This window comes from Petaurus breviceps, unplaced genomic scaffold (assembly GCF_028583685.1).
Source record: "Petaurus breviceps papuanus isolate PSGF00001 unplaced genomic scaffold, PetGlider_PUasm1.0 90639, whole genome shotgun sequence".
NCBI lineage: Eukaryota > Metazoa > Chordata > Mammalia > Diprotodontia > Petauridae > Petaurus > Petaurus breviceps.
The window spans coordinates 766327-793495 of record NW_027187296.1 but is presented as its reverse complement, the minus strand read 5'-3'; the positions used below and the strand labels follow the sequence as shown (position 1 = coordinate 793495).

General features: G+C 39.7%; 1 protein-coding gene across 6 annotated transcripts in view; it reads right to left on the bottom strand.

Annotated features, from left to right (window-relative positions):
* Positions 1 to 225: 225 nt before the first annotated feature.
* The window catches only part of THSD1 (thrombospondin type 1 domain containing 1), a 28245-nt gene continuing 1301 nt past the window's right edge, over positions 226 to 27169 (bottom strand). The window contains exons 2-7 of one of the 6 annotated variants that reach the window (XM_069064610.1): positions 25571 to 25663; positions 23838 to 23947; positions 20345 to 20495; positions 16055 to 17017; positions 11311 to 11469; positions 226 to 1794 (exon numbers count right to left, since the gene is read on the bottom strand). In XM_069064610.1, the coding sequence (XP_068920711.1) occupies positions 416 to 1794; positions 11311 to 11469; positions 16055 to 17017; positions 20345 to 20402 (2559 nt within the window). In that variant the 5' untranslated portion in view covers positions 20403 to 20495; positions 23838 to 23947; positions 25571 to 25663 and the 3' untranslated portion in view covers positions 226 to 415. Of the gene's footprint in view, positions 1795 to 11310; positions 11470 to 16054; positions 17018 to 20344; positions 20496 to 21287; positions 21388 to 23815; positions 23948 to 25570; positions 25664 to 27169 lie in introns of those variants that run through there. The other 5 variants (XM_069064607.1, XM_069064605.1, XM_069064609.1 and 2 more) reach the window with 5 other exon arrangements.

Genomic DNA, 27169 nt, shown 5'->3' with positions numbered 1-27169 from the left:
CTCTCTCTCTCTCTCTCTCTCTCTCTCTCTCTCTCTCTCCCCCTCTCTCTGACTTCCCCCCCTTTCTCTCTCTCCCTCTCTCTCCTCTCTCTCCTTTTTAATTTTTTATTTCTTATTCTCTCCTCCCTCATTATCTCATTTTCTCTTTCATTCTCTCCTCTGTCTCTAATACTCTTTCTCTCTCATTTTCTCTCCTCTCACTCTCTCTGTTTTTTATACACACACACACACACACACACACACACACACACACAGCATCCTTCCCATAGGTCGTTTCTTCCCCATTCTCTGTTCAGTGGTACAAACAGTGGCATGAAAACAGTCCAAGAAATGATGTTGAAGGCAGGGCATAAGGACACAGTCTAGGAGAGTGACCAAGATTCCATAGAGTTTTGTCCTCACTCTCATGCTTCCTTTAGATCACCAATTTCTCGATGCTCAGAGTGCTTGTTGTTTCATCTTCTTCATTTGACCCAAAATACCCAGGCAAGTCAAGCATCCTTTGCTCTAGTTCAGTAAGGCCAAAAGAAGTATTGTCATAGAAAGCATATTCAGGGTGTGCTGGGAAGCTCTGACACTTGTCTCTTCTGTACTGGGAAGGACTCAAAGGGCTGACCCTCTGGTAGCTATCCTTAGGGACGGTTGGGGAGGGTTGTTTCCTTGAAATACTCTTGTGACTTGGTGAAGGTCCCCTTCTGTGTCTGTGGGGTTCAGCTCTGTCTGTGCCATTCACCAGTCCTGCTGGACGGTCATTGACCAAGTCGGGTTTCCTGGCTGGAAGCCCCATCGGGTGGGACTTAGAGAGAGGGGTGAGTGGTTCATTGGCCATCCCAGTCCCCTGGGGATGCTCCAGCTTCTCAGAACATGGGTAAGCTCCTCGAGACCGACCCCTAAGTTTATCTTCATGGTCCCAGGTTCGTGTCCTGGAATTATAGGCTGGAGCTTGTCGTGGGGTCAGAGTGGACATGCTCCTTTCCCTGAAAGGCCTGGATTGCTTGGTTTCGTGAAAACTTGCAGTTCTCCTGAAGTGGGAGTGTCGGGGATAGCTCCTTTCAGACTGGCCCCCTCTGCTGCCCACGTATTTCAGCTGTGATCTGCGAATAAGGGTCTGACTGGGGCTCAGTGCAGGATTGGCCAGAGACACATTGAAATCTAGCCTGGAATGAGGCCTTTCCCCTGGAATGATGGCTGGCTGGTCCAGGAAAGGGGACTTGATTCTAAATTTGTTCACCACAGCTTCTTCCGGACTTTCTGGGTCTAAGGCAGCACCAGCAGCACCCTCGACAACTGTGTCAGTCAGAGGACTCTGAGACACATGGTATACTTTGGTCGTTTCCGTCAGACCCTTCTTTTTCATCTCTTTAAGCTGCTTTTGTGCAAGGCGGTAGCTAAAAAGAGGGGGGATTATCTTCTGGGCATTGGACTGAAAGCTCTCACTGCCTGAGACTTCTTCCTCCGGAGTCAGCTGCATGCTCCTCCGGTAGGTCAAAGGGATATTGATCTCGGCAGGATTCCCCAAGGGTCCCTCACCCCCATCAGAGAAGCTTCCCCTCTGCTCACTCAACTGACAGATGTTCTCTTCATCTGAGTTCTTCCGGAAGTTGGGGGAGTGGATGGAATTGTGGCGGGCCGGGGTGCTGCACTTGGGAGCCCGGCCAAACTTCCTCCAGAGGGTAATGAGGACAGTGGCAATGATTATGAACAAACACAGAGAGATCCCAGTAACAGTCACAATGTTATTGGCTTTCGGGGGGCCTTTGGGTTGGACGGGAGGTGGGCTGGAAGGCTTGAGGGCTGAAACAAATTTTCAAAAAAATATATCTTTTAAAGCTTTATTCACCAATGTTATCTTCTCTGAGTGACTGAGAGTTTGATTAAATATCTGACAGTTAGCTAAGAAAGCAGTTAAATCTATATAAATATATAGATATAAATCTATATAAATTTATATATAGATATAAATTTTAATATAGATATAAATCTATATAAATATAAATCTATATAAAACCAGGATTTTTGTAATCTGCAATTGTTCCTATATGGACAGTTCACCCTGAAAGTCCATCACTAAAGGGGAAAGTTTAGTGCAAATACAAAGTGAGCCATAGACTGACTATGTGATCACCAGAATAATGAAACAATACAAGATGCCATGAAAAGGAAAACAGGCTAGCATCACTGCTAGGAAACTAGAACTCCTGTCCTTCCTAAACCACAAATCAAATGAGAGAATACTTTTAAAGCACTTAGTACAGTTCCTGACACACAGTAGGTCTTCAATCTATGCTTGATCTTTTTCTCCTTCCTCTGACAACATATTAGGATGGTATTTTGAGACAAAAAAAATAAGGTTACCCCAAAATGGAAAGTGACATAGATCACTCATCACAATTCTTCTATCAGGTGGTTTTACTTAACTGTTTTTAAGGAATTTACTTTATAGGAGGATGATTTGGGGACACTGGTGCTCAAAGTGTGGCATGAGTACCCCTGGGGGTCCCCAAAACCATTTCAGGAGGTCCATGAAGTCAAAACCATTTTCAGAATAATACTAAGATGTTTTAAAGTCCTATATAGCAAATATCAATTGATACAACCCATATAAACAAAGGGTCTGGGGTGTAGGGTCTTTAAAAAATTTTAAGAGTATAAAGGAATCCTGAGAACAAAAAGTCTGAGATATGCTGATTTAGAGGGCTTGTTGGGAAGTATCCATTATGTTTAAGCAAAATGTATCAATAGGAAATATGAAGTCAATACTTGGGGGTTTGAATTATAGTTATTGTTGAAATGGATCTCTATCAATTTTGAATCATTATAAATCAGAAAGTTAAGTACAAAAGGAAGGAATCTCAGTACTCTCTACAATATGACTCCTATTACAATCCCGAACCTTCCCTGAAGTTTTATTGTGACTCTTTATCATAACATGGAGAAGACCCTGGATTCTTGAAGGCCATGCCAGCTGAGTATAAACACTGATGAGTCCTACTGAGCTAGAAAGCCTTTGTAAATGGATGGATCTCACACTAGACTGTGCCCCTCCAAGTATGGAGGGGTTTAATAGCAGAGGTCTGCCTGCCAAGTGGTGAATTTTTTAACAGTAACTCACAAAGACCATTCCCTAAAGCATAGAGGGTCATGTGATTTGTATATGGTAGACAGAGGGCCTCCACACCAATGAAATCATACTTCCTTGGTGTACATGTGTCATGTGTCTCTGGATCTGAAATCTCAACAATTCCAAAAATACTTCTTCTGCCTATTACCCAGAAACGCCCTAGTTCTCTCAGCCTTATGCTTTTGACTTTCTTTCTCCTTTGATTTTTCTCCTTTTTTAAATCTTTATCACCTTTTCCCTTACTTCTGTTTCCCAACTTTGGAGACAGTGGAAAGAAAACTGACTCTGGATTCAAAAGAACTGGGTTTCAATCCTCTTTTACTACTACTACCTGTTAACCTCAGAAAGTATATTTAACTTCTTTGGACCTCACTCTCCTCATCTGTAGGAACCTGGACTAGAGGGCATCTGAGGTCCCTCCAGTGATAAGACTATGTGATACTATGACCTTTAATGTGACAATATGACAATAATGTGATAATATGACCTCCATTAAGCTGTCCGCTCCAGGTATTATACTCAACGTTCTCTATCAATAAAAGGGAAATAATTAATATTCCACTAGATGGAGCACTGATACAGTAGCACTAAGCTGGCACAATCTCTTGTTGAACTAGACCAGCCAGTCAGTCAATCAACATGCAGTTATTACGTACTTACTATGAGCCAGGCAATGCGTTAAGTAGCCAAAAAAACACACATAGCCAGTGTATACAGACCGCAGTGAAAAACATTATTTCTAAAGCTAAACCAAACTTTAAGGCCCTAATCAAATGTTGATAGCTTAATAACAAAATGTTTTTTTTTTTTCCTGAATCATCACATTTTAGGATTATCAATTCTCTAGAATATAAGTTTCTTGAGGGTAAGGGCTATCTCACTTTTGTATTTGAATCCCCAGTGCCTAGTACAGTGCTGACACATAAAAGATGGTTTATAAATGCTTGTTGCTAAATTGATTGTATAGTAAATTCAATGAAACTCAGTTGCAGCAAATGTATGACTCCTGAGCTTGGCTGGTTATGTTACCTTTTGAGTCAGAGACCTGCATTCAGATTCTGAATTGCCACTCACACCTTGAACAAATCTCTCAGCATCTCTGGTTGCCCCATTGGCAAAATTGAGGGCAGTTGGATGAAATTACTTCTAAAGTCCTTTCCAATTTAGATCTATAAGACAACTTCCTTACCTTCCTTATAACCTGTGGCTTGAAATTTTCTTGTCTATATTATCCTAGTCCATCTGTGGCTTATGTTGGCAATAGCCAGGCAATAAACACTTATTTAGCACCTACTATGTACCGGGCACTGTGCTCAGTGCCTGGAACACAAAGAAAGGTCAAAGACAATCTCTGCCTTCAAGAAGCTTACATGGTGGAGACAATATACAAGGGTGTCCCTAAAGTCTAGACACATAAGAAATTTCATTAACTATGCATATTTTCAAGAAATGAAATGAATGGAAATTTCAACAACATTTTATTTAATTACCATAAATTTTAGTTAAGACAATTTCATGTGGAATAAAAGTTTTCATTAGCTATTGGGGACTATTTTCCATATTAATGAGATTAATTAAATTTAATTAATTAATGAGATTTCCTATCTGTCCAGACCTTAGGGACAACCTGTATAGCAAAGTAAATACAAGCAAACAAATATAAAAGCGATATGCCTAAGATAAATAGGAAATAATGTAGGGAAGGCACTTGAATTAGCATTGGCAAAGACTTCCTGTAGAAGGTGGAATTTTAGCTGGGACTTGAAGTATATAGGAAATTGCTTAATGATCTGTGATGTCCTGAGCATTGGTGTGTCCATTTCTAAGGAAGAGGAATAAAGTAGGGCAGATTGAAAAAAAACTTTTTTCAAAGGACATCTGGGATTTTTTGCCCATTTCAGAATTCAAATATAAAGGTCCTTGGTGCCAGAAATAATCTACAGCATTTGTCCTGCCCGTCCATTATAAATTAAAGAACATGTATGTAGTTACCACCTCTGGATGCAAGAGGACATTTCATCCCCTAAAAACAGATTGTGAATATAGAGAAGATATCCCAGACACATGGTTGCAAGCCTGTGCATTAAAGTTCAAATTCAAGGTGGGAGGCAAGACTATGGGTGTTGTAGGCTACATATAATTTTGGACTTCATTGACGTATTGGTTACTTTTGCTGAGCTAGGTTTTATAAAGTTCTCAACAGGGTGCCTGACACATAATTGGTCCTATATAAATGTTAGCTGTTGTTGTTGTCATCATTAATAACACATTTTATAGTATAAATATAAGGTCTTAGATGTAGAAGGTAATGAGTTGCCTTTAAAAGTTAGATGTGTATTGTGAAGCCCTGAATAGAGATACTGCAAGGTAATGGGACATTCCAGAGTGGGATAAGGGGAATTTGGGGGAGGCAAGGTAGCACCTGGGTGGAGAGCTGTGGAGACTTAAGGCAGCTAAAAGAGAAAATCAAGGGGAGTGAGCTTACATGAGGCAAGAGAAAGAAGGTAGAGGGCAGTCCACAAAGATCATGAAAAAGGAGTGAGAAAGAGAGACAGAGGGTGAAGAGGTAAGATGTTGGATCCAAAGTGCTTGATGGGAAACAAGACCTGTTAGAGATGTGACAAAAAAATAGAGAGAGGAAATATAAAAGAATAGTATGTATATATATGTATATACACACATATGTATATAAAATGTGTATGCATACACGTGCATATACATGTGTATATGCATGTGATTCTGTGTGTATGCATGTGTTGTACATATATGCATGTGTGTATGTGGGGGGGTTAATGAGAAAAATAGGGCCTATGTCAGAGACTGAAAAGAGAGACTAGTAAAAGAATTTCCGGGGGCAGAGTCAAGATGGAGGAGTAGAAACAGGACCTCCACTCGGCTCCAGCTTCCACCTTCCCCAATCCATGTAAAAGGGGACTCTGAAAAAATTTTGGAACTACAGAACTCACAAAATGACACAGAGAAGCTAACCTCCTGCTGAATTCCCACAGGAATCCGCCAGCACAGAGCTCTGGGAGCTGAGACCAGGCCCGCTGTGAGCCAGATGTTTTAGCCCCAGAGTGGGCCTGACCAGCCACTAGCTGGAGGGACTCCAGATCACCAGAAGCTGTGGCTGTTTCCAGATTTATCAACACATAGATGCAAAGGACAAAGTGAGAGGTCAGTGCAGTCTGGACTTTTGGACCAGTAGTTGGGAGGGCATTGGCTTTTGCCCCTGGGGCAAGAAGCAGCCAAGATGCCTGGCACAGCCAGCCAGTGCCACATGGCGGCTTCAGCTCCTGGCGTGCAGAGTGTAGGGGGACCAAGCACCAGTCTGAGGGGTATTTGCTCTTGCTTTAACCTGCTTGTATATGGATTGGGTATAGGGTGGAGGTCCTGGGCTATGTGTCCAGCTTTCCAGAGTGTGTGGAGGCCTCAGAGAGGGCACCCAACTAATATCTCCAGCAACTGAGAAAACCCCAGCATTTGGGACAAAAGCTCCCCTGTCTGGTGGCAGAGTCCTACTGTGGCAAAAAGCCCAGGGGTCAAGTGACTGGGGGTGACATGACCAGGCAAAGGAAGCAAAGCACATAGAAGAATCCAACATTAGATTCCTATTTGGGGGACAAAAAGGAGCAAAACATGGAACAGGAGGAAGACAGTAAAGTCAGAACTCCTGCACCAAAAGCTTCAAAGGAAAATACGAGCTGGTTACAGGCCATAGAGGACCTTAAGATGCAGATAAGAGAAGTGGAAGAAAAATTGGGAAGAGAAATGAGAATGATGCAAGAAAATTATAAAATGAGAGTCAACAGCCTTATTGAGGAAAATCATGCCTTAAAAACCAGACTAACTCAATTGGCAAAAGAGGCTAAAAAAGGCAATGAGGAGAGGAATGCCTTAAAAAGCTGAATTTGCCAGATGGAAAAAGAATCTCAAAAGCTCAATGAGGAGAATCATTCCCTCAGATTTAGAATGGAGCAAAGGGAAGCTAGTGACTTTATGAGAAACCAAGAGGATGTTAAACAGAACAAATAAATGAAAGAATAGAAGGCAATGTGAAATATCTCATGGGAAAAAACCACTGACCTGGAAAATAGATCCAGGAGAGATAATTTTAAAATTATTGGACTACCTGAAAGCCATGATCAAAGAAAGAACCTAGAAATCATCCTCCAAGAAATTCTCAAGGAAAATCGCCCTGATGTTTTAGAACCTGAAGGCAAAATAGAGGTTGAAAGAATCTTCCGATCACCTCCTGAGAAAGATCCCAAAAAGAAAACTCCTAGGAATATTATAGCCAGGTTCCAGAATTCACAGATCAAGGAGAGAATATTATGAGCAGCTAGGAAGAAACAATTTGAATATTGTGGAAACACAATTAGGATAACCCAAGATCTGGCAGCTTCTACACTGAGGGATCAAAGGGCCTGGAATATGATATTCTGAAGGACAAAGGAGCTGGGATTAAAACCAAGAATCACCTACCAGAAAAACTGAATATCATATTTCAGGGGGAAATATGGTCATTCAGTGGAATAGAGGACTTTCAAGTATTCTTGATGATGAAAAAACCAGAATTGAATAGAAAATTTGACATTCAGATACAAGAACCAAGAGAAGCATGAGAAGGTAAACAGGGAAAAGAAATCATAAGCCACTTATCAAAGTTGAACTGTTAACATTCCTACGTGGAAAAATGATAATTGTTAGTGATGAAACTTTTCTCAGTATGAAAATAGTTGGATGGAATAGAAATATATATATATATATATGTCTATATCGGAGGGTATACAGGTATATGAATACATATGTGAATGTGTGTATATATGTTTACAGGTATACATAGATAGAGGGCACAGGACCAATTTAATAGGAAGGGATGATACTTACAAGGTGAAATTAAAAGGTGAGAGAGGAATATAATGAGAGGAGATGGAGAGAGATAGAATGTGGTAAACTATCTCATATAGAAGAGGCAAGGGAAAAATGGTTACAATGAAGGGGAAGAATAGGAAGGCAAAAGGGAATAGGTCAACCTTATTCTCATTGAATTTGGCTCAGGGAGGGAATGACATACACACTAAATAAGGTATCTCACCTTATAGGAGAGTAGGAGGGAAGGGGATGAGAGGGGAAATGATGGAAGGGAGGGCAGGCTAGGGGGGAGGGAAGTTGGAAGCAGTCACTTTTGAAAGAGGACAGAATCAAAGTAGGGAATAGAACAAGTGGGTGGTGGGATAGGAGGGAGGGAAATATAGTCAGTCTTTTACAATATATCTACTATGTTAATGTTTTGCATTAGCTACACATGTACAACCTATACTGAACTGCTTATCTTCCCAGTAAGGGTGGGTGACAAGGGAGGAAGGGAATGAATCTGGAATTCAAAGTTTTAAAATCAAATGTTTAAAATTATATATATATACTAATATTAATACTATTTTACATGTAATTGGGAAATAAGATATACAGGCACTGGGGCATAGAGATACACCATGCCCTACTGGAAAAGTTGAAGGGAGTATGGGAGAAGATATGGGAGAGAGCAGACTGGAGGAGAGGATATCCTGTGGGATTGCTATTTTGGGGTTGGTGGGTAGGGGAAAAATGGGGAGAAAATTTGTAACTCAAAATCTGGCTGAAATTAGTCATGTAAATCACAAGTTAATGTAAATCACATGTAAATCACAAGCCTTTGAAAAAATGGAAAAAAAATTAATTTCCTAGAGGTAAAGACAAAGACACCAGCTGAATCAGCAAGGAAAGTGGTTGCCAGGTCAAGGAGGTTTTGAAGAGAAGACAGGGTGAAACCTGGAAAGAACAGGAAAGAACTTTACTCCTTGAGAGACAAGAAGGTCAGGCTTAAAGATGGTCCTTTGATGTAGAACTAGAGAACAGAATCACAGTGGGTTTGGAATGGTGAACTATAAAACTAAGTCTCACAGCCTAAAGCAGAGGTTTATAGACTAAAAGGTAAGGACAAATAGGAATACGTGGAAGGGGCTGTTTAGATCCAATGCTTTAAAACTGAGCAAACTTAATTGAGAAATATGTACTTGAAACTTCATATTACCAGCAAAATATTCACTCAGGACCTAGTGATTTGCGCCTCTGAAATTTTCTCATATGAAGTTTAATTGTGCCTTTAAACTCTGTGTGAGTGAGTGTATGTGTGTGCTGAATTCTAGGACACAGGTTAGAGAGGAGAATGGCAGCACAAAGAAGAACAATTCTGATGAGGAGAAAGGCAGAATGTTTTTAAAAGAGGTGAATGTGGATGCATAGGGAATCTCTCAACCAACGTGGATTTTTTTTAAAGACATGTACAAAGGATGGGAGCATAGCTCTACTCTTTCTTGCTGTCCATGCCAGATTCTTCCTGACCTCATTTGGGTTTTTCTTGGCAAAGACCCTGGAGTGATTAGCCATTGATTTCCTTCTCCAGCTCATTTTACAGATAAGGAAACTGAAGCAAACAGAGTTATATGACTTGCCCAGTGTTACACAGCAAGTGCACGATTAAGGACAGATTTAAACTCCGGAAGATGAGTCTTCCTGACTCCAGGGCTGGCACTCTATACACTGTGTCACCTAGCTACACTGCAGAGATAAATCCAAAAGTGTGGCATAATCCAGCAAGAGTAGGGTCAAAAGTGTTCAATCTGAGAATGAGCCAAGACTGGTGAGGGAGAAAAAGAGACCTGTTTTTAAGTTATTTTGGAAAAAGGAGAAAGATCAAAGAAGGCATAGGACTGCTATTCAAGGTGGATGGTACCGTAATAAGTGAAGGAGCCCCTTGAAGTTATTTTGTTTGCTTTCTCTGCCAAGGAAAATAGTCATTGTACTATAAGAGATAAAAGAAAGTTGGCTACTGGGAAGCTGATACTCAAGACAAATAAGGTGGTGGTAAGAGACTGCCTAGTTCTTCTTGTCACCTGGTCGGGATGAGCCTATATCCTTGGGTGCTCAAAGAATGTGATCTTTAAAACAGTACAGAGAACTGGAAAGGAGAAGCAGAATGGGAGAAGAGCTAATGTCCTGATTTTCAGAAATGCAAGGAGAAAAAAGTCTACAAACTCTAGGCAGGTGAGCCTGACTTCACTCCCTGACAAGATTCTAGAATCTATGAGGATATTTAGGGAACATTTCAAGAAGAAAGCAGTGACCACAAGAGACCGGCATGGTACCCTCAAGAATGGGTCATACAGACCTGTTTGGACTGATATACAGTGAAGTAAGCAAAACCAGAAGACTATAAGAACACCAATGAAAACAACTCTGAAAGGCAGCCAAACTCTGACTAATTGTAAGGATCGATTTTAACCCTGGAGAACAGAAGACGAAACTTTCTTCCCTCCTCTTAGTAGAGAGGTGGAGGACTATGGATACATAATGTAGCAGATGATGGCAAAGGGCACCATTATGCTAGCTGCATTTACTTATTCTTTTTTGTCACAAGAAGGGGTTCAGTAATGGTCTGAGGGGAGAGAAGATGGGGATATCGGAAGATTCTATGATGGGCATTAATAAAACTTTAAAAAGGGAAAGGAGGAATGATCAGAGAATCTAGAGAGTTGGGAAAAGGTCAGAATACAGGAGTTTGGCCTTTAATGAAAGAAACACTCTTCCTTCTTAGCTTTGTTGCCATAAAAGAAAGAATTTAAGATTATCTGTCTAGAGACAAGCTGGGGTGCTATGCCCTGTTTTATGAAACAGATATGGTTTTGATTCTCTACTCAGATTTATGTCTCTCACCACTGTATTCAGACTAGTGACATAAAGGAATAGGGTAAAAATCTTCCAAAGAGCTACAACAAAAATCCCCAGGAAAAAAGGGAAGGAAAAAAGTTTTCTTTTCCTCAAACTTGTCATGCTTCTCTTTCCACCCTCTTCCTTCTACCCACCACAAGGCAGTCCTTCACATCTTTAATTCAATTATATCTCCTTGCCATTTCCCTCTCTCCTGCATCATATACTCTTTCCTTGGCACCAGATTGGACAGATATCCTTCCTAGCTGTGCACCGTCTTAGATGACAGTGAATATGTGCAGTGTTACTAGGACCAGGTCTATCTGATTGCCCCTGAGTAGTTTCAGGACAGAGTGACTCCTAAGCCTAATCTTTGTTCCCATCTGAGACCACTGCGAATGCCATGTCCAGTGTGTTGAGTACACAGGAAATATACTTACTAAAGCATTCTTCCAAAGAGCACAAGGAGGTCTCTATGGATGTTCCAACACAGCCAGGCTTGGAAGGGGAGGAGGTGAGACAGATTCGCTGCCGATCACGTATGCCATCACCACATGTTACACTGCATGGGTTCCAGGCCTGCCATGGGCTCCATGTTTCTGTGAGGACACAAGGTCAAGTATATGATGCTATGTCCTCTAGAGAAAGTTAGGAAGTTCCCCCTTAACTGGGGAGAAGGAGAAAGGGGAAGAAGAATACAAGGAAAACAAGAAAAATCTTCCACAGTCTCATTCAAATCCCATAATACTAGATCATGGATTTAGTCCAAACCATCCATTTTATATGTGAGGAAACTTAGACACAGAGAAGTTCAGGTCAAACAAGTGCATATCTGAGGCAGAATTTGAATTTAGGTCTTCCTTACTGCAAGTCCAGAGTCCTATCTACTATAGCAGACTGCCTTCTTGGAAGACTAAATGAATAAATGAATGAACAAATGAATGAATGAATAAATAAATAAATGCTATCATTTTGTTGACAAATTCACTTTAAAACAAAAAAAAAAATCCAGGTAACACTGCAATACACTGACAGTTGGTATAAATTTACAAAACCCATTGAAAAATCCAGCCTGTATCCCTAGACCCACCAACTCCCCAACCACAGCTCTTATAACACCTATGGCCCATGAGAACATGCCAATGCTGTCTACCAAAGCTAAGCCAATCCAGGCAGACTTTGCTTTCTGCTCATCAGCTGACAGAGTATTCCATAGCAACCCCCAGTGTTGGGTAGATGCACTCTTGAGCTAGCCAGGAGGTACTTTCTTTGGGATGAGTCATGGAACTTGAATTCTTGGCCCCTTCTGGTAATTAAAAGTCTCTGGGGACTTTCACAAGAGCTGGAACATTTACAAACTAATTCCCTGGACCAGTTCCAACTCAGGTGTGGTAATTATGTTCCATCTAGCATTTCAACAGAACCCAGCTTTGTGCTCTACCTACTAGGTATCACGGTTGGGTCAGAGAAAAACCAGGAATGTGGTTGCTTTTTTTTTTCTTTCTTTTTTCTTTGTTATTGTTTTGAGATTTGGTCTCTGTATTTTGCCCAGACTGGAAATGCAATGACCACCCACAGATCTGATGATCCCAGCACTATCACAGCGCTTTAAATGCTCCATTTCTGAGGTATGCCCCCCCCTTAGTCAGCCTGATGACACCCTACTCTTGGGGGTCTACCATATTGGTGCTGAATTTAATATGGACCCCCCACTCCACTTTAACCCTACTGTAGCTCACAGCTCCCTAGCTCAAGTGATCCCCCAGCCTTTCCCCTCCTCCCAGACAGCAGCAGGGACTTCAGAAGAGTGCCCCTACCACACCCAAGGAATGTGGTTGGGTTTTTTTCCACAAAATCTCAGAAGTAGAATGATCTGCAGAGGTAGTCTAGTCCAACCTGTACCTAAACAGGAATTCCCTCACATGCTTTAAGACAGCTATTATATACTTCTTGAGTCTTTCTCAGGCTCAACATCCCCAGTTCCTTCAAGGAATCCTACAAGCTTCGGCATTATATTGATACTTTCCTGCAAAGGACAGATAAAAATTCATTTCTTATAAAATGTTTTGCACATAAAAACTCTGTGGAAGTTCAATATATTATTATTGGAGTTCTAGTATACTATACTATATTATATAATAATTATAATACATAATATAATACTGTTAAACTATACTGTTTTCATAATATACAATTATTGATCTTTTTCTCTTTTGTTTTTAATCTGCAGAGAATAAATGCCACTTTAGTGAAAGGTAAAAGTAGGACCTCAGCTGATATATATTTGCCCTTTTCATCTTTACATATTTGCAACTTGTGACTAAAGAACAATAAAATGAATTCCATAAAAGCCACACACACAAAGCAGCCCAGTTATTTTTTGGTCACACCACTCTATACATACATGTGAAACAAGTCTGGCTGGCTCTTTATATTCTGAGCCAGCTGCAAAAGCTAAAGACTCATTGATTCTATTTCTTTAATCTTTTTTAAACAACATATAAATGCAGGGATCTTTAAATATGAGTCAGTTAACCCAATTAATGTATTTTAACCCAAAAGCAAGAATTTAATTAGCAGGTGCAAAGTAAGCAGTTCCTATGCAGAACAATCCCCTCCTCCCCACCCCTATCCCCACTCTTTCCACAGAATATAAAATCATGAACTGGGCCTTGCAATAACATTTTAAATGGGTGCACATAATCTGCCTGCAATTTGGAAAGTGCAGATACCCTTCCATCCCCACACAATACAAAGGAATTAGTTTCAGAAAAGGTCTGATTCTGTGATTTTTTTTTTTGCCCCAGAGACCAGTAACATCTAAACAAGGTATATTTATAAGAAATTCCAATGGAAATGGGAAAACCCTACTGAAGGACTGTAATTATTATAAAGTACAATATGAAGCTAGGGATGAAGAGCTGGGTGTTCCCACATGCATATGCCTTTCTCTTGCAATAAATCCAATTGCAACACATGTCTCATAGACTTGTGTGATATCGTTTCTGATTAATGTGGGAAGTTTCACAGAAATTCTAGTAAGGAAAGAGCGTATGTGATGACAGAAGACAGAGTGTCCAGAACCAGGTCTGATTCTCATTTTTTTACTTTTTTTTTATTTAAAAAAAAAAAGCAAAGGCTTGGGGAATGAGAATGGTTGTGATTATTCCTATCCATACACTTTGTATGATCTGAGTGAGAAACTCTCAGTTATGCCCTGAAGGAGCTTACATTCTGGAGACACACACCATCATTCCATTTCCAAAAGAATCTAAGAATTGGAGTGGCTGCCGAGCTAGTCGTTTATGGAGCACAAGTATATCTATTGCTATAGAGGAGTGCACTGTTTGGGGAGAGTTAAACGGGGTTGTCATCTTCACTGGCTGCCTAGAGCATTAGCTTATATTTTAAAAATAAATAAGAAAGAAGAGGGCAGAAAAAGAAATCAGTTCAGCCACACTTGAACTTTCGGCTTAGGAGAGAGAAGCCTAAAAATTACTGTAAAAAACCTAGGTAGGTACCATGTTCCTAAACCTACCGGGAATGAAGAATCATGTCTCATCCATGTGGATTCTAAGTCAATATTTATTTGTGGAGGCGGGCAATTTATGTTGCACAAAAGAGTGTAAAAACCACATACTCTCTAGCTCCTTTTACTACTCCTAATTATGTAATTATGCTCAGTTTTATTTAAGCAGTATGATTGTATGCTGTGATGAAGATAACTGAACTCCAGGCAAAACATTATATAAATAATAGAGAACCCATATTCATATTTTAAAAAATATTGCTTCTAAGATCCAACTCCCTCCACTAAAATCCTACTTTGATATCTCATTATGATGTAAAGGTGACTTGGTTTTTGTGGATTTTCAACATTTTTATTTATGCTTTTTGGTTTTTAAAAACAATTACTTCCCTACTAACCTCTTCTCTCTGCACCTCCAAATGCATATGAACCTTCCCTTGTAATAACTTATTATAGGGTTGTTTTGGGGTGTGTTTGGGGTTTTTTTTTTTTTTGCTTTTTGGAGGGCAATTGGGGTTAAGTGACTTGCCCAAGGTCACACGGCTAGTTTTTGTGTTACGTGTAGAAGGCTGGATTTGAACTCAGATACTCCTGACTCCAGGGCCAGCGCTCTAGTCACTGTGCCACCTAGCCACCCCTAATTATAGGTTTTTGAAGCCCATGTTAAGCCCATGGTAATGGAAAGAGCCTGACTCTAGAGTTAGAGGATCTGGGTTCAAATCTCCCATCTGATACTTTCTTCCTATGTGACCCTGGACAAAAAAAACTTGACCTCCCTACTCCTCATTTTTTTTTTTTTGCTTTTTGGAGAGCAATTGGGGTTAAGTGACTTGCCCAGAGTCACATGGCTAAGTAAGTGTGTCAAGTGACTGAGGCAGAATTTGAAGTCAGGTCCTCCTGACTCCAGGGCTGGTGCTCTATTCACTGCACCACCTAGCTGCCCCTCATTTTTCTTATCTATAAAATGAAGGGGTTGAACTAGATGTCCTTTGAGCTTCCTTTCAGATAAGGATCTATGCCAACTGGAAGGTCCTCTTTCATTCAAGATAGATGCCTGTCATCTAACAATGATCCTGGTTAAATTGAGGGAAGTACATCCATCACCAAAAGATTGGCTACCAGCTAAAGAATTTTTGCCTGCAGCAACTAATGAAGATCCTCTACCAGGGCACAGAAGGACTATGGCCTGGGAAGGAGTAAACTCATTTGAGAAAATCTTTGATATTGAAGTATTGACCTATGAGAAGAAAACATCTAATTAACAGCTATTGCTGTATTTCTCTAAATTATGATAGGAATTAGGTATGGCCTAGTCAGATAAGAGAAAATAGAGACTAGTAAAGCTCAGTAAAATATGTCAAGAACTGAGAGTCAGCTCTGAGTTTCAATCCCAGCTCTGCCTCAGATTTTCCATAGTCACTTTAGCAGAGTTCACTGGTAGGGGCCAATCTTGACCATTTACTCAAGTCTCCCTATCTCCCAAAATAAGGACAATAATACTGAAAACTGTATTCCTAGAAGGAATAAATGAAAAAAAAAAGTGGATCTGCCACACTTGGAAAATTAAGGAGTCTTTTAAATGCTAAGCAATAAAGCCAAAGACTAGAAAGTGCCAATTCAAGATATTATGAGAAACAAGAAATTGTAATACCAACCTATATTTCTCTGAATCACCATGCACTCCTCCCTTGAGGAAAAATGGCTTTTGCTTGAAAAGCTGAACTCAAAGCAGTATTTATTTTTCCCCATGGCGAACAAAGTACAGTTAAATTCTGTTTTGCTGGCCCCAAGGGGCACGACATTTTCAGCCAACCAACTAGGCCTGTCCCCAGAATGCCTGGGGGCGTCCTTGTATACAGTGACCGTTCCTTGGGCAAAAGTACATGGAGGGGGCACTATGACCACATCTACTAAGGACTCACATGTTAGTTCTGGCAACATCACCAACTTGTAGCCAAATTTGTGGACCAGGTCAATGGGTCCTGTAGAGGTAATGACTGACTCAGTATCATGCAGTTTCAGTAACACAGTGGCATAGGCTTGTGAACCAATGGGAGCACAGTCAAACTCTATCCACTGAACTGGAGCAAGGCTAGCTCTTTTGCTGATCCTCACTTCCAGTGGTTGATCCCTGCTTTCTTTCAGCTCAAAGATGTTGTTAGTGAAGGTTATGTCCACCAAAATATCCGGTCTGTCTGTAGTGAAAGAACACAGTGGTTGAGTTGTAAAAAGTCCCACCTGTAAGATTCCTCCTGTTGCCTTTGATGTCTGATTGAAATCAATGTGGAACACAGGCCACTCCACCTTCAGAAAGGCATGCTTCTCCTGCCAGGGGACTCCTGTGTTATTGTCCATTTTTGCTGGACTCAGTATGAACCAATAGTTACCAGCCTCCCTGAAATAAAAACATTCAAACTCCAGTGTGCCTCGGGACTGGTTGGTCAGGAGGTATTTGGTGGTGATGGTCTGATTTTTGCTGGCACTCAACAACAGGACAGACACATTCCTCATTGTAGCATTATTTCCATCAGAATACTGGAAATCTACAGACACTGTGTTGTTGCTTAAAGCTACGTGACCTGGCTGCCCCAAGAAGAGGTACTCGACTTCACCAAGAACTGAAAGGAAATAACACAGAAAAGTGTTTTATAATCCAGATGAATATTTTCAGCTACCAGCACATGGGTAGGAAAGATAAATGAGAGAAAAATGCTCCAATCATTTTTGACAGCTCTATTGTTTGACATTGGTGATACCCTGAGGCCCCCAATGAACTCGATTCGATTCTGCTCTACAAATAATTGGCATCATTGACTAAGCAAAGAGTAAATGCACCAGGTTAAGAATCAGGACACTCAGGACAGATCCCAGCACTGAAAGCTTAAACACTGTGTAACTTGATCAAAGCCTGGCTGCCAGCCCCCTGATTTAAAGCCATCCAAAGATGAAATGAGCTGCCTTGGTAGGGAATGACTTACACATCACTGGAGGTCCACAGATTCTTATCCAGTTACAGGTTGAGCTAGATGACCTCATAGATCCCTTCTAACTTTGAGATTTTATGATTTAACCTTTTTTGGTTCTATTCCTTCCACAGTCTTAAAGGGATTTAACCATTGCAAAACACATTGAGATTATAGCATGCAATCAAGTAATCTCCCTTCATATATGTGTGTGTGTCTGAGTGTATGTGCATGTTTTCCTTCATATATATATGCATATATATACAAATACATGTACACATGCAGGTACATATACATATATGAAGCAGGGGAAATTATTAGAGGGGAAAAAAGGCAAATATTATTTCTAGCACCAATCATATTTGTTGCTATTTAGTTGTTTCAGTTGTGTCTGACTCTTCATGATCCTATTTGGGGTTTTCTTGGCAGAGATACTGGAGTGGTTTTGCCATTTCCTTTTCCAGCTTATTTTATAGATGAGGAACTGAGGCAAGCAGTGTTAAGTGACTTGCCCGGGTTTGCACAGCTAGTATCTGAGGCTGGATTTGAACTCAGGAAGATGAGTCTTCCTGACTCCAGGTCCAGCCAGACTCCATACACCTTGCCACCTAGCTGATTACTTGGGTTTGGGATTTCTTGGGCAACCATGATTTATGTATAGGAAGGATATTTGTTTAAGTAATAAAACCACATACTTTTGAGGTTTGAAAGGACCATAAAGATTATTTAATCATTTTACGGATGAGAAAACTGAGGCCCAGTGAAATAGCTCAGATCTCCTGTGACTCACTTTGGTTCCCTTTCTACACTGTAATAAAGAATCAACTGTGCTGCATCACTGTAAATGAAAATGAGGAAAACCTAAAATTGATTTGAAATTCAGAGTTTCCTGAATAGATAGTTCAAAGTCTTCTGCCATGCTGGGAATTTTTGCCAGCAAAGAAACCAGTGTCAGGCTAGCTGGATGTGGTGCTGAATTTTGGATGGGTATCTATAATGTTGGTGCTTTGTTCAGCCAGGCTAATAAAAGGAACTTTTAGAAAATCTGTTAAGGAATGAATGGATACTATGATGTTATAAATTAACTAACCTTCTCTCTGGAGATGTTGATGACTTTATAGTAAATGCCTTTATCCTAGACAGGACAGATACAAAGCCTTTCAAGTATCCGTTATATATTTTTTTAAAAATCTAACTCAACTTGAAATGATTAAAGGGAAGAGTAGAAAGAAAACTTTGCCACAACACACAAGAATCCTTGTTTCTCTTTTGAAATGTATCCAAACACATATCACAGGAGAAAAAATCTGGCTTTGTAACAATTAGCTGTAACCCTGCTGGGATGAGAGCTCATTCTAGAAATGAGAGCTCTACAGTCTCTGAAGAATATTCATTCTGTTCTAAAGGGCCCATGCATAAGTATGAACTGATTTTTCATATTATTTGAATAATTAATAGGAAGAAACAGGAAAACAATGTGATTTTATAACTTCAGGTTATTTTCGTTTCCTCGTTTTCTTTATATATTTCTTTTCCTATCTAAAAAGTGTTTTAAGGGAGGGATTTTTTTTGCTCATTTTTCTCACATTAATCTTGTGATACTTTCCCTACAAGATCAATGATGAAGAAATAGTATGGTTATAAGTAAATCAGTGAGTCGGTCAACTAGTATTTGTTAAATACCTTACTATGTGCCAAACTCAGCACTATTATTTTAAAAGTAAAGTTGCCAGGTGGAACATAACACAGTAGATAGAGTGGAGTCAAGAAAATTCATCTTCCTGAGTTCAAATCTGGCCTCAGATACTAGCTGGGTGACCCTGGGCAAGTCACTTAATTCTGTTTTCCTCAGTGTCCTCCTCTGTAAAATGAGCTGGAGAAGGAAGTGGCAAACTACTCCAGTGTCTTGGTCAAGAAAATCCCAAATGGGGTCATGAAGAGTCAGATATGACTGGACAACAAACAACAAAGCAGTCATGGAAGAAGAAAGAATTTGGTTTCTATCTCTGAGTTTCTTTTTATTTTTAGAGAGGAGAAGGCAAGGCAGTTGGGGTTAAGTGACTTGCCCAAGGTCACACAGCTAGTAGGTGTCAAGTGTCTGAGGCTGGATTTGAACTCAGGTCCTCCTGACTCCAGGGCCAGTGTGTCACCTAGCTGCCCCTGAGTTTCTACTTCAATATTTTTTATCACCATACTATTTGCCTAATCTTAGCCTTTAGCAACAGTATCCCTATTTCACACTTTTCTATACTCCTAAACGGACTGACCTATTCTTAATTGTGACTCTCAAATGTCACATTTGGGGGGGGGGGGGACCACTCCCAAATCGATCCATGTAACAACCAGTTATGAATACCTAAAATCTGTGAATGTAGCCTCTTGATGTACACAGCTGATCTTCCTTAAGTGGGTCAGTCTTTCACCCTCTCATCAGGTTATGTGAAACATCACTACACAATACTCTAAACAGATTCTTGATCACCATTTAACTGAAAACGATGAGAGGATGAAGTTTCATTGTTCTATTTTTTTAGGCAAAGCAACAATTGAGGGAAATCCTTCATTTGACTGATGGCTATAAAAGACTGGAAAGGGTGAGATAGGAGTAAATGGAGCTTATAACAGGGGTCCTAACAAACCATGTTTACTCTGTCATCAACATTCAGGATGATTTACAATCTTCCCCTATGGGTAGCTCGATTTCTTTACTAATTTTGAAATAAAATCCTTCTCTTCTTTCAATTACTTAGACATCTACATGGTATTTTGAAATCACCAAAAGAATATATTAAGTGTTAGGAAGATGTTGAGTGTTTTAGGTTGTTACTTCCCAAGTCATGAACAAGTTTTCCACTAAATGACATGATTTCTTAAGCTTCAAAAGGGATCATCAATCAAAATCATGAAGCTTATAAATTTCACATTTAAATTCTGTTTTTTTAGCTTCATCTGTAGGGTAAAACTTGTGCATATTGTACTCACCATAGTCACAGAGCACCACTAATAGCAGATTTGAAAAGTCTTTCAACATTTGTTTCATTCTGATCAGCAGCACCCCAAGTCCTTGGACTCCTCATGTCCTTTCTCACACCCAAGTCACATGTACTTTTCTCAAGAACACCTGCAATTACAACTTCAGAAAATAATAGCCTTGATCAATATAGTTCATAAAATTAAAGTCGCTTCAACAGTCAAACTCCGTAGAATAGGAAATACATTCATTTTCTTTAGTAAATGTGACTCCATTTCCTTCCTTTTATTCCATAAGTCACCTACTTCAGAACTGTGGCACAGAGGATAGAGTAGGATCTTGAGTCAGAAAGACTCATCTTTCTGAGTTCGAATCTGCCCTTACTAGCTGTGTGACCCCAGGCAAGTCACTTTATCCTGTGTGCCTCAGTTTCCTCATCTGTAAAATCAATTAGAGAAGGAAATGGCAAACCACTCCAGTATATTTGTCAAGAAAACCCCAAATTCAGTCATGAACAACTGGACACAACTGAAACAATTGAACAATAACAACTTGAGAACCTGACAGAAAAAACCAAAAAGCTATTCCTAAAATTGTTGTTTGTCCTTCATTTTTGAAGAAGACTGATGACATCATGTATGATGTCTTGCCTTGTGTGCGTGAATTGGATTTAAGTGAGTGAGGCAGAATTGCCTCTATTCTATTCTAGTATCATCAACCTCATTCTATCTTCCTGAGTCAGAGAAGTCAAGTGGTAGAACAAAAGTCAATAGGATTGGTAATGGCCTGGGATGCAATGGATGACCTTGGTATCTTTGATGCCTGACCAAGCTCTAAGCACTCCACAGTACCTGCTTCAACCACCTTTATAGCTGTTGGAATAAATTGTTCTTATCTGCCCATTTCACTGGGGGAAGTCTTCACACACTTGGGGTAGACATCCCCCTAACTCACCAGCAGGTTAGAGGCCTGTCAGTTTTCTTCAATCTGGTTTAGCTCTTCTGCTGAGAGGGCTTACTGGGGTGTGGCTGAATGCTACAGCTTCTTGGAGTCACAGGTGAGAGTTGAAACAATCAAGTAGATACCAAAGGTGAATGAGCAGCCCTCAGACAAGAGATTCTAGTCCTCCTCAACACCCCATAAATCCTTATTTATAAAATATAGAGGTTATATTCTTATAGCATAGAGTAGAGGCACAAATTTGACAATTGTCTGGCAAATTTGATCAATAGAAATAGGCAATCATAACAATATTGTCAGTTAATAGGCAGGAAAGTGGTATAGTGGTTAGAACATTGGACCTGGAGTCAGAAAGACCTAAGTTTGGCCTCAGACACCCATTAGCTTTGTGACCCTGGGCAGCCACTTACTGGCTGCCTGCCTCAGTTTCCTTATTTGTAAAATGGGGATGATAACAGCACCTCCCTCCCTTAAATAACCTTGTGAGGATAAAATTATTTAAGATTTACAAAGCCCTTTCCAAACCTTAAAGTGCTATGTGAGTGCCAACTAGCTATTATTATGAGGTTTGACTACTTTGCTTGACTATCTCTTGTTCTGTCATTCAGTCACATCCAACTCTTTCTTGGCAAAGGTACTGGAATAGCTTGGCATTTCCTTCTCCGGTGTGTCCCCGTTTTACAGATGAAGAACGGAGGCAAATAGTGATTAAGTGACTTGCCCAGGTTCACACAGATAGTGTCTGAGGCCAAATTTGAACTCAGATCTTCCTGACTCCAGATCTGATGTGCTCCACCTGACTGTCTCACATTGCCCAAATTACTAGATTTTTGCTAAACTTGCAATTCAACCCAAAAAAGCATTATATTAACTATCTACTATGCATTCAGCACTGTACAAAGACAAAACAAAAAAGTGTCTTGGTCCCTTCCCAAAAGGAACTTACATTCTACCAAAAGAATACTACATGTAAACAGATTATCAAATACATGATCATTTGAGAAGAGGGGAGAGAGAATTATCAACTAAAGGGATTAGGAGAAGTTTCATATAAGAGATGGCCCCACAAGGTGAACCTTAAAAAAAAAAAAAGCTAGGGAGGAGGTTGTTGCAATAGTCCAAGAAAGAAGTGATAAAGACCTGAATTGTTGTGGTGGCTATGTGAGTGGAGAGAAGGGGATGGATGTCAGAGATGCTGTGAATGCAGAATCAATAAGACTTGGTAAAGGATCCAATATAGAGATATATGGGTGCGGGAGAAAAGAATCAAGGATGCCTCTACCACTGTGAATCTACGTGCCTGGACAGATGGTGGTATATTCAAATGAAACAAAGAAACTTGGACATGAGGTGATTTGAAGGTGAGATGAGCTCTGCTTTGGAGATGTGGAATTTGCGATACCTATGGGATATCTATTTGGAGATGTTTAAATGACAGGTAATTGGCAATGTGAAGCTGAAGCTCAGGAAAAAGACTGGAGCTGGTTAGATGGATAGATAGATGGATAGATAGATGGATAGATAGATAGATAGATAGATAGATAGATAGATAGATAGATAGATAGATAGATAGATAGATACATAGATACATAGATACATAGATACATAGATACATAGATACATAGATAGATAGATAGATAGATAGATAGATAGATAGATAGATAGATAGATAGATAGATAGATAGATAGATAGATTAGAGGAATGGATGGATAGACAGACAGATGGACAGATGGACAGACAGACAGACAGAGACAGATAGACAGACAGATACAGACATACACACATATATACCCATACATATATGTATATATACACTTGTGTGTGTATTGCACAAAGGTGACAATTGAACCCATGGGAGCTGATGATTTGACCAAGAGAGAGGAAATGTAAAGAGAAAAAAGATGAGGGTCCAGGACAAAGCTTATGGGACCATTCATGGTTGGGGAGAAAAGTACTCAGATGAGTGATCTAAGAGAGCATGAAAATGCAGGGAAGAGAAGCTGTTCAGGGTGATGGTATCAAATGCTGGGGAGGTCAAGAAAGAAAACCAACTCCATTTCTTAATGGGTTGTAAAAGTAAAATGCTGGTCTTACTTCCCTGGCCTCATACATTGGCCCACTGGAGCTGAATCAGTTTTCCATCTGTTCTGCTGCATAGTGTTGCTAATAAAAATATAATAGCCAGCATTTAAAAAGCATTCAAAAGTTCGCAAAGTACTATACATATAGTATCTCATTTTATCTTCACAATAGACCTGTGAGGTAGTTGCTTTTATTAACCCCATTTTACAGAAGAGAAAACTGGGACTGGGGCAAGTGACTTGCCCAGACTCACACAGTTAGTTAAGTGTCTGAGTCAGGATTCAAACTCGTGTTTTTCTCACTCCAAGTCCAGCAGCCTATCCATTATGCCACCCATGCTAAAAAAGTTAAATCAGAGCTGTAGCTTTTTGGATAGAGTGACAATTTTACAAATGATTACTAAGCTAAATTGTTAGCTTCTTTAGAGGATCATTTATACCTCTTTTGTCTTTTTCTTATACCTGGTGCTTATCACAGTGCTTCACACACAGCAGACCAGCAATCTGAGTTTGGTACAGGAATGCATGATATTTTTGTAGTTCCAAACAACCAGACTTTAAGGTGATATGATCTAAAGAAGGAATAGATGAAAAAACAGAATAGAAGAAACAAATAGATGAAAAGCGATTATCTTGTATTCCGAAAATAAAATGCTTTTTTACTGATTTTCTTTTGTCAGTGTTCCAAAATTTGCTCTTGCTGAAGCCTACCAGCAGAAGGATGATTCATGCACCATTTCATTTACTTATTTAGCAAACACCTGGGAGAGCAGGGAAAGTATGGTCTACCTGTGGCTCAGAATGATTTGAATGAGAGGCTCTCTTTCTCTTGAATCAGGCCAGGCTACTTGACTGTAATACGAGATCTAAGGTGTTTGGAGGCCCATTTCTTTTGAAAAAAAAAGATTTGTCTTTTGGCTTGTTAATATACATACACATATACACACATATGTATATATACACATATAACAATACATATTATTAATTATATCTGTGCATATAATAAATACATATATAATATATATGAAAATGTGTGCGTGTATATATATATTTGTAAAAAAAAAGTATAGGTTGGTCTTAATCCCCCCCCATTATTAGCACTTAACATTATATATTATATAAGCATTAGTTTTCATAGGTGTGTATTATGCTTCTATAGCTAAGAAACACTTCAATCATTGAAATAAAAATAAATCCAGTTTTTCTCGGGAATGGATTATTCAGTATTTAAGAAAAAAAGAAATATTGATACCAGAATTTATCTTTCTCATTCAGCATAAGTGGGTTAAAAGAATGTAATGGGAATGGCAATTTGAAGATCTTCCCTGCCCCTTAATAAGCCTACGGGAATTTGAAGATCTGCCCTGTTTTGAAAATATACTCTATCGTCTATTCAGCCTATTAGGCTGAATGTAATCACATGGAGCCTGTGGTGGGAGGAGTTTGCTGAAGGGTGGAACAGAGTCCATAGGAAGCTGGGAGTCAGAGCCAGCTATACAGTTGGGAGAAGAGCATGCTTTCAAGGGATTTTTCAGGCTTGTGAGTAAAAGTTGGTGCTTGCCACCTGTTGTGACAGCTAGGTTTGTGGGAAGGCTAAAGGGTGCTGTGGCTCTCTGTGCTGATTATGGCTTATTAACTTCTTTGCTACTATGATGGAATCAGCTTAACTGGTGTAGGGATTTGGTTTCTGGTGTCTGAATAAATGTTTTGTTTCTGTCTTATATATGGAGAGTTTATTATATTTTGCTATTGAGCACCATGCAGGTATATTTATAGTGGTCATGGGCACTGTGAATATTGCATTGGCAATACAAAGCAAAACCAGATATTTTTCAGCATTCAAAGTAACAGAGATTTGGATGACAATTAGAGCAAAATAAAAGCTTTCCTAGCCAGAACTATGTAATCCTCTACAGAATTGCTCACCTCCACATCTGAAACATGGATAGAATGATGTGGCTAAGGGAAACAGATGAAACCTTCACAGAAAGTATCATTATGATCATGTGCCAGTATAAGGCTTTATGAATTAAGATGTTGTGTATTCAATATTCAACCATGTGGATCAGAAAAGATCATCCAGTTCCAAAAAGTTCTGCAGCTTTGCCAAAACTGCCTGTTTCATAGTCAGGACCATTTAAAAAGAACTCTCTGATTGAATGCTGGTGATTGTGATGACAGCCATGACGACCAACCTGCTTGTCTTTCCATATGATGAAAGTCTTTCCAAAGTTTGTAGTCTATGTCTATCATGTGGTATAACCTGGAGGCATTCCAGGCAGACTCCTCTGAGATATAAACAAAAGAAAAGGGATATGATAGACTTCTAGAAGTAAATGTGGAAATATCGCTAACTAGACCACCAACCAAAAAGTAACAGGACACCCAGAGAAAGAACTTTTCAGAGTAAGAAGAAACTTTGCTGACTGCTATTTCTCATTCATCTCCTTTTTAGCTGGTTCTTATTGCATTTCTTCTAACTTACTGTACATACCCACCTCTGTGTCACTTATGAATGTTTAGCTTTAAATAATGTTTAAGGAAAAGAGGATGTTGATGTGTATACTATGTATATAAATGCTCACATTTACTGAAAAAGTAATTCCAAATGTATATGTTGGGAATGGGGAAAGGAGCTGTTTGTAAATATTCTCACTGGCCAAAGTATCAAGTCAAAAAAATCCCAGCAAAAACAATATCTGCCTGGAACCAAAAGTAATAGCTTGGGACCCCACAGACTATTCTCCTAATGGGAGGGAGGGGAAGGAAATACTCTTGAGTAGTTTCCAAAATATGGATATAAGCTATATGGCCTTTTTAGTGACATCTACAACAGAGGAAAAAGTGGTTTTTTTGCTCCTTCAGAAAAGAAATTTAAATTGACAGAACTGGAGAAAATTTCTAATTCCAAAGTCTTACTTAATGGAGGTCTTATTTCATGCTATGTATGTTCAAATTTGGTTTGCTTTCCATGTGCCCTCATTTGGTGGTGGTGGTGTCATTATAAAACTTTATTATCACACAGTAAGCTTGAAAGAATAGATTTGGGGTCAAAGGGGAGATTTTGATGACACTTATATCTAACCAAGGAAACACTTCCCATAACCATGTGCCCTCCTTTTAAGAGGACTTCTGGTGGACAGGTTCATGTGCCTGCTCTGTTACAAAGCTACACAAGGCCAGTCCACCTTTACTCCATGTTCTAAAGGTCATTGTTACTAAGTCATGTCCTACTCTTTGTGACTCTGTGAACCATAGCATAACAATACTATCCATGGGGTTTTCGTGGCAAAGATACTTGGAGAGGTTTGCCATTATCTTCTCCAGGGAATTAAGGCAAACAAGTTAAGTGACTTGCCCAGGGTCACACAGCCAGTGTCTAAGACTGGATTTGAACTCAGGTCTTCCTGACTCTAGGCCCAGTTTTCTATCCACCATACCATCCAGGTCCCTCATTCTAAAGGTACACACCACATATCCACATTTTAGTGGTGATCCTTTGTTATGTGTCTTCCAAAATGTCTACACACTATCACAAGATCCTCTTAAAATGACTTTCATCCACTTTCCACATAGTTGGTGTTTAATAAAATAGACTGAAGTTCTTACACAGCTTTTCAATGCTCGATGCCCCAAAGATGTTTACTTTTTTATGAGAAACTTTCTGCTAGACACTTAGACTTCAGTACTGCAGAGCTCTGATTCCATCTATCTGGGCAGTCTGTGGGCTGGCTGACGCAGCTCCACTTTGGTAAAGAAAGTCTTCATGAGTTGTGACCAAATAAGTTCATCAC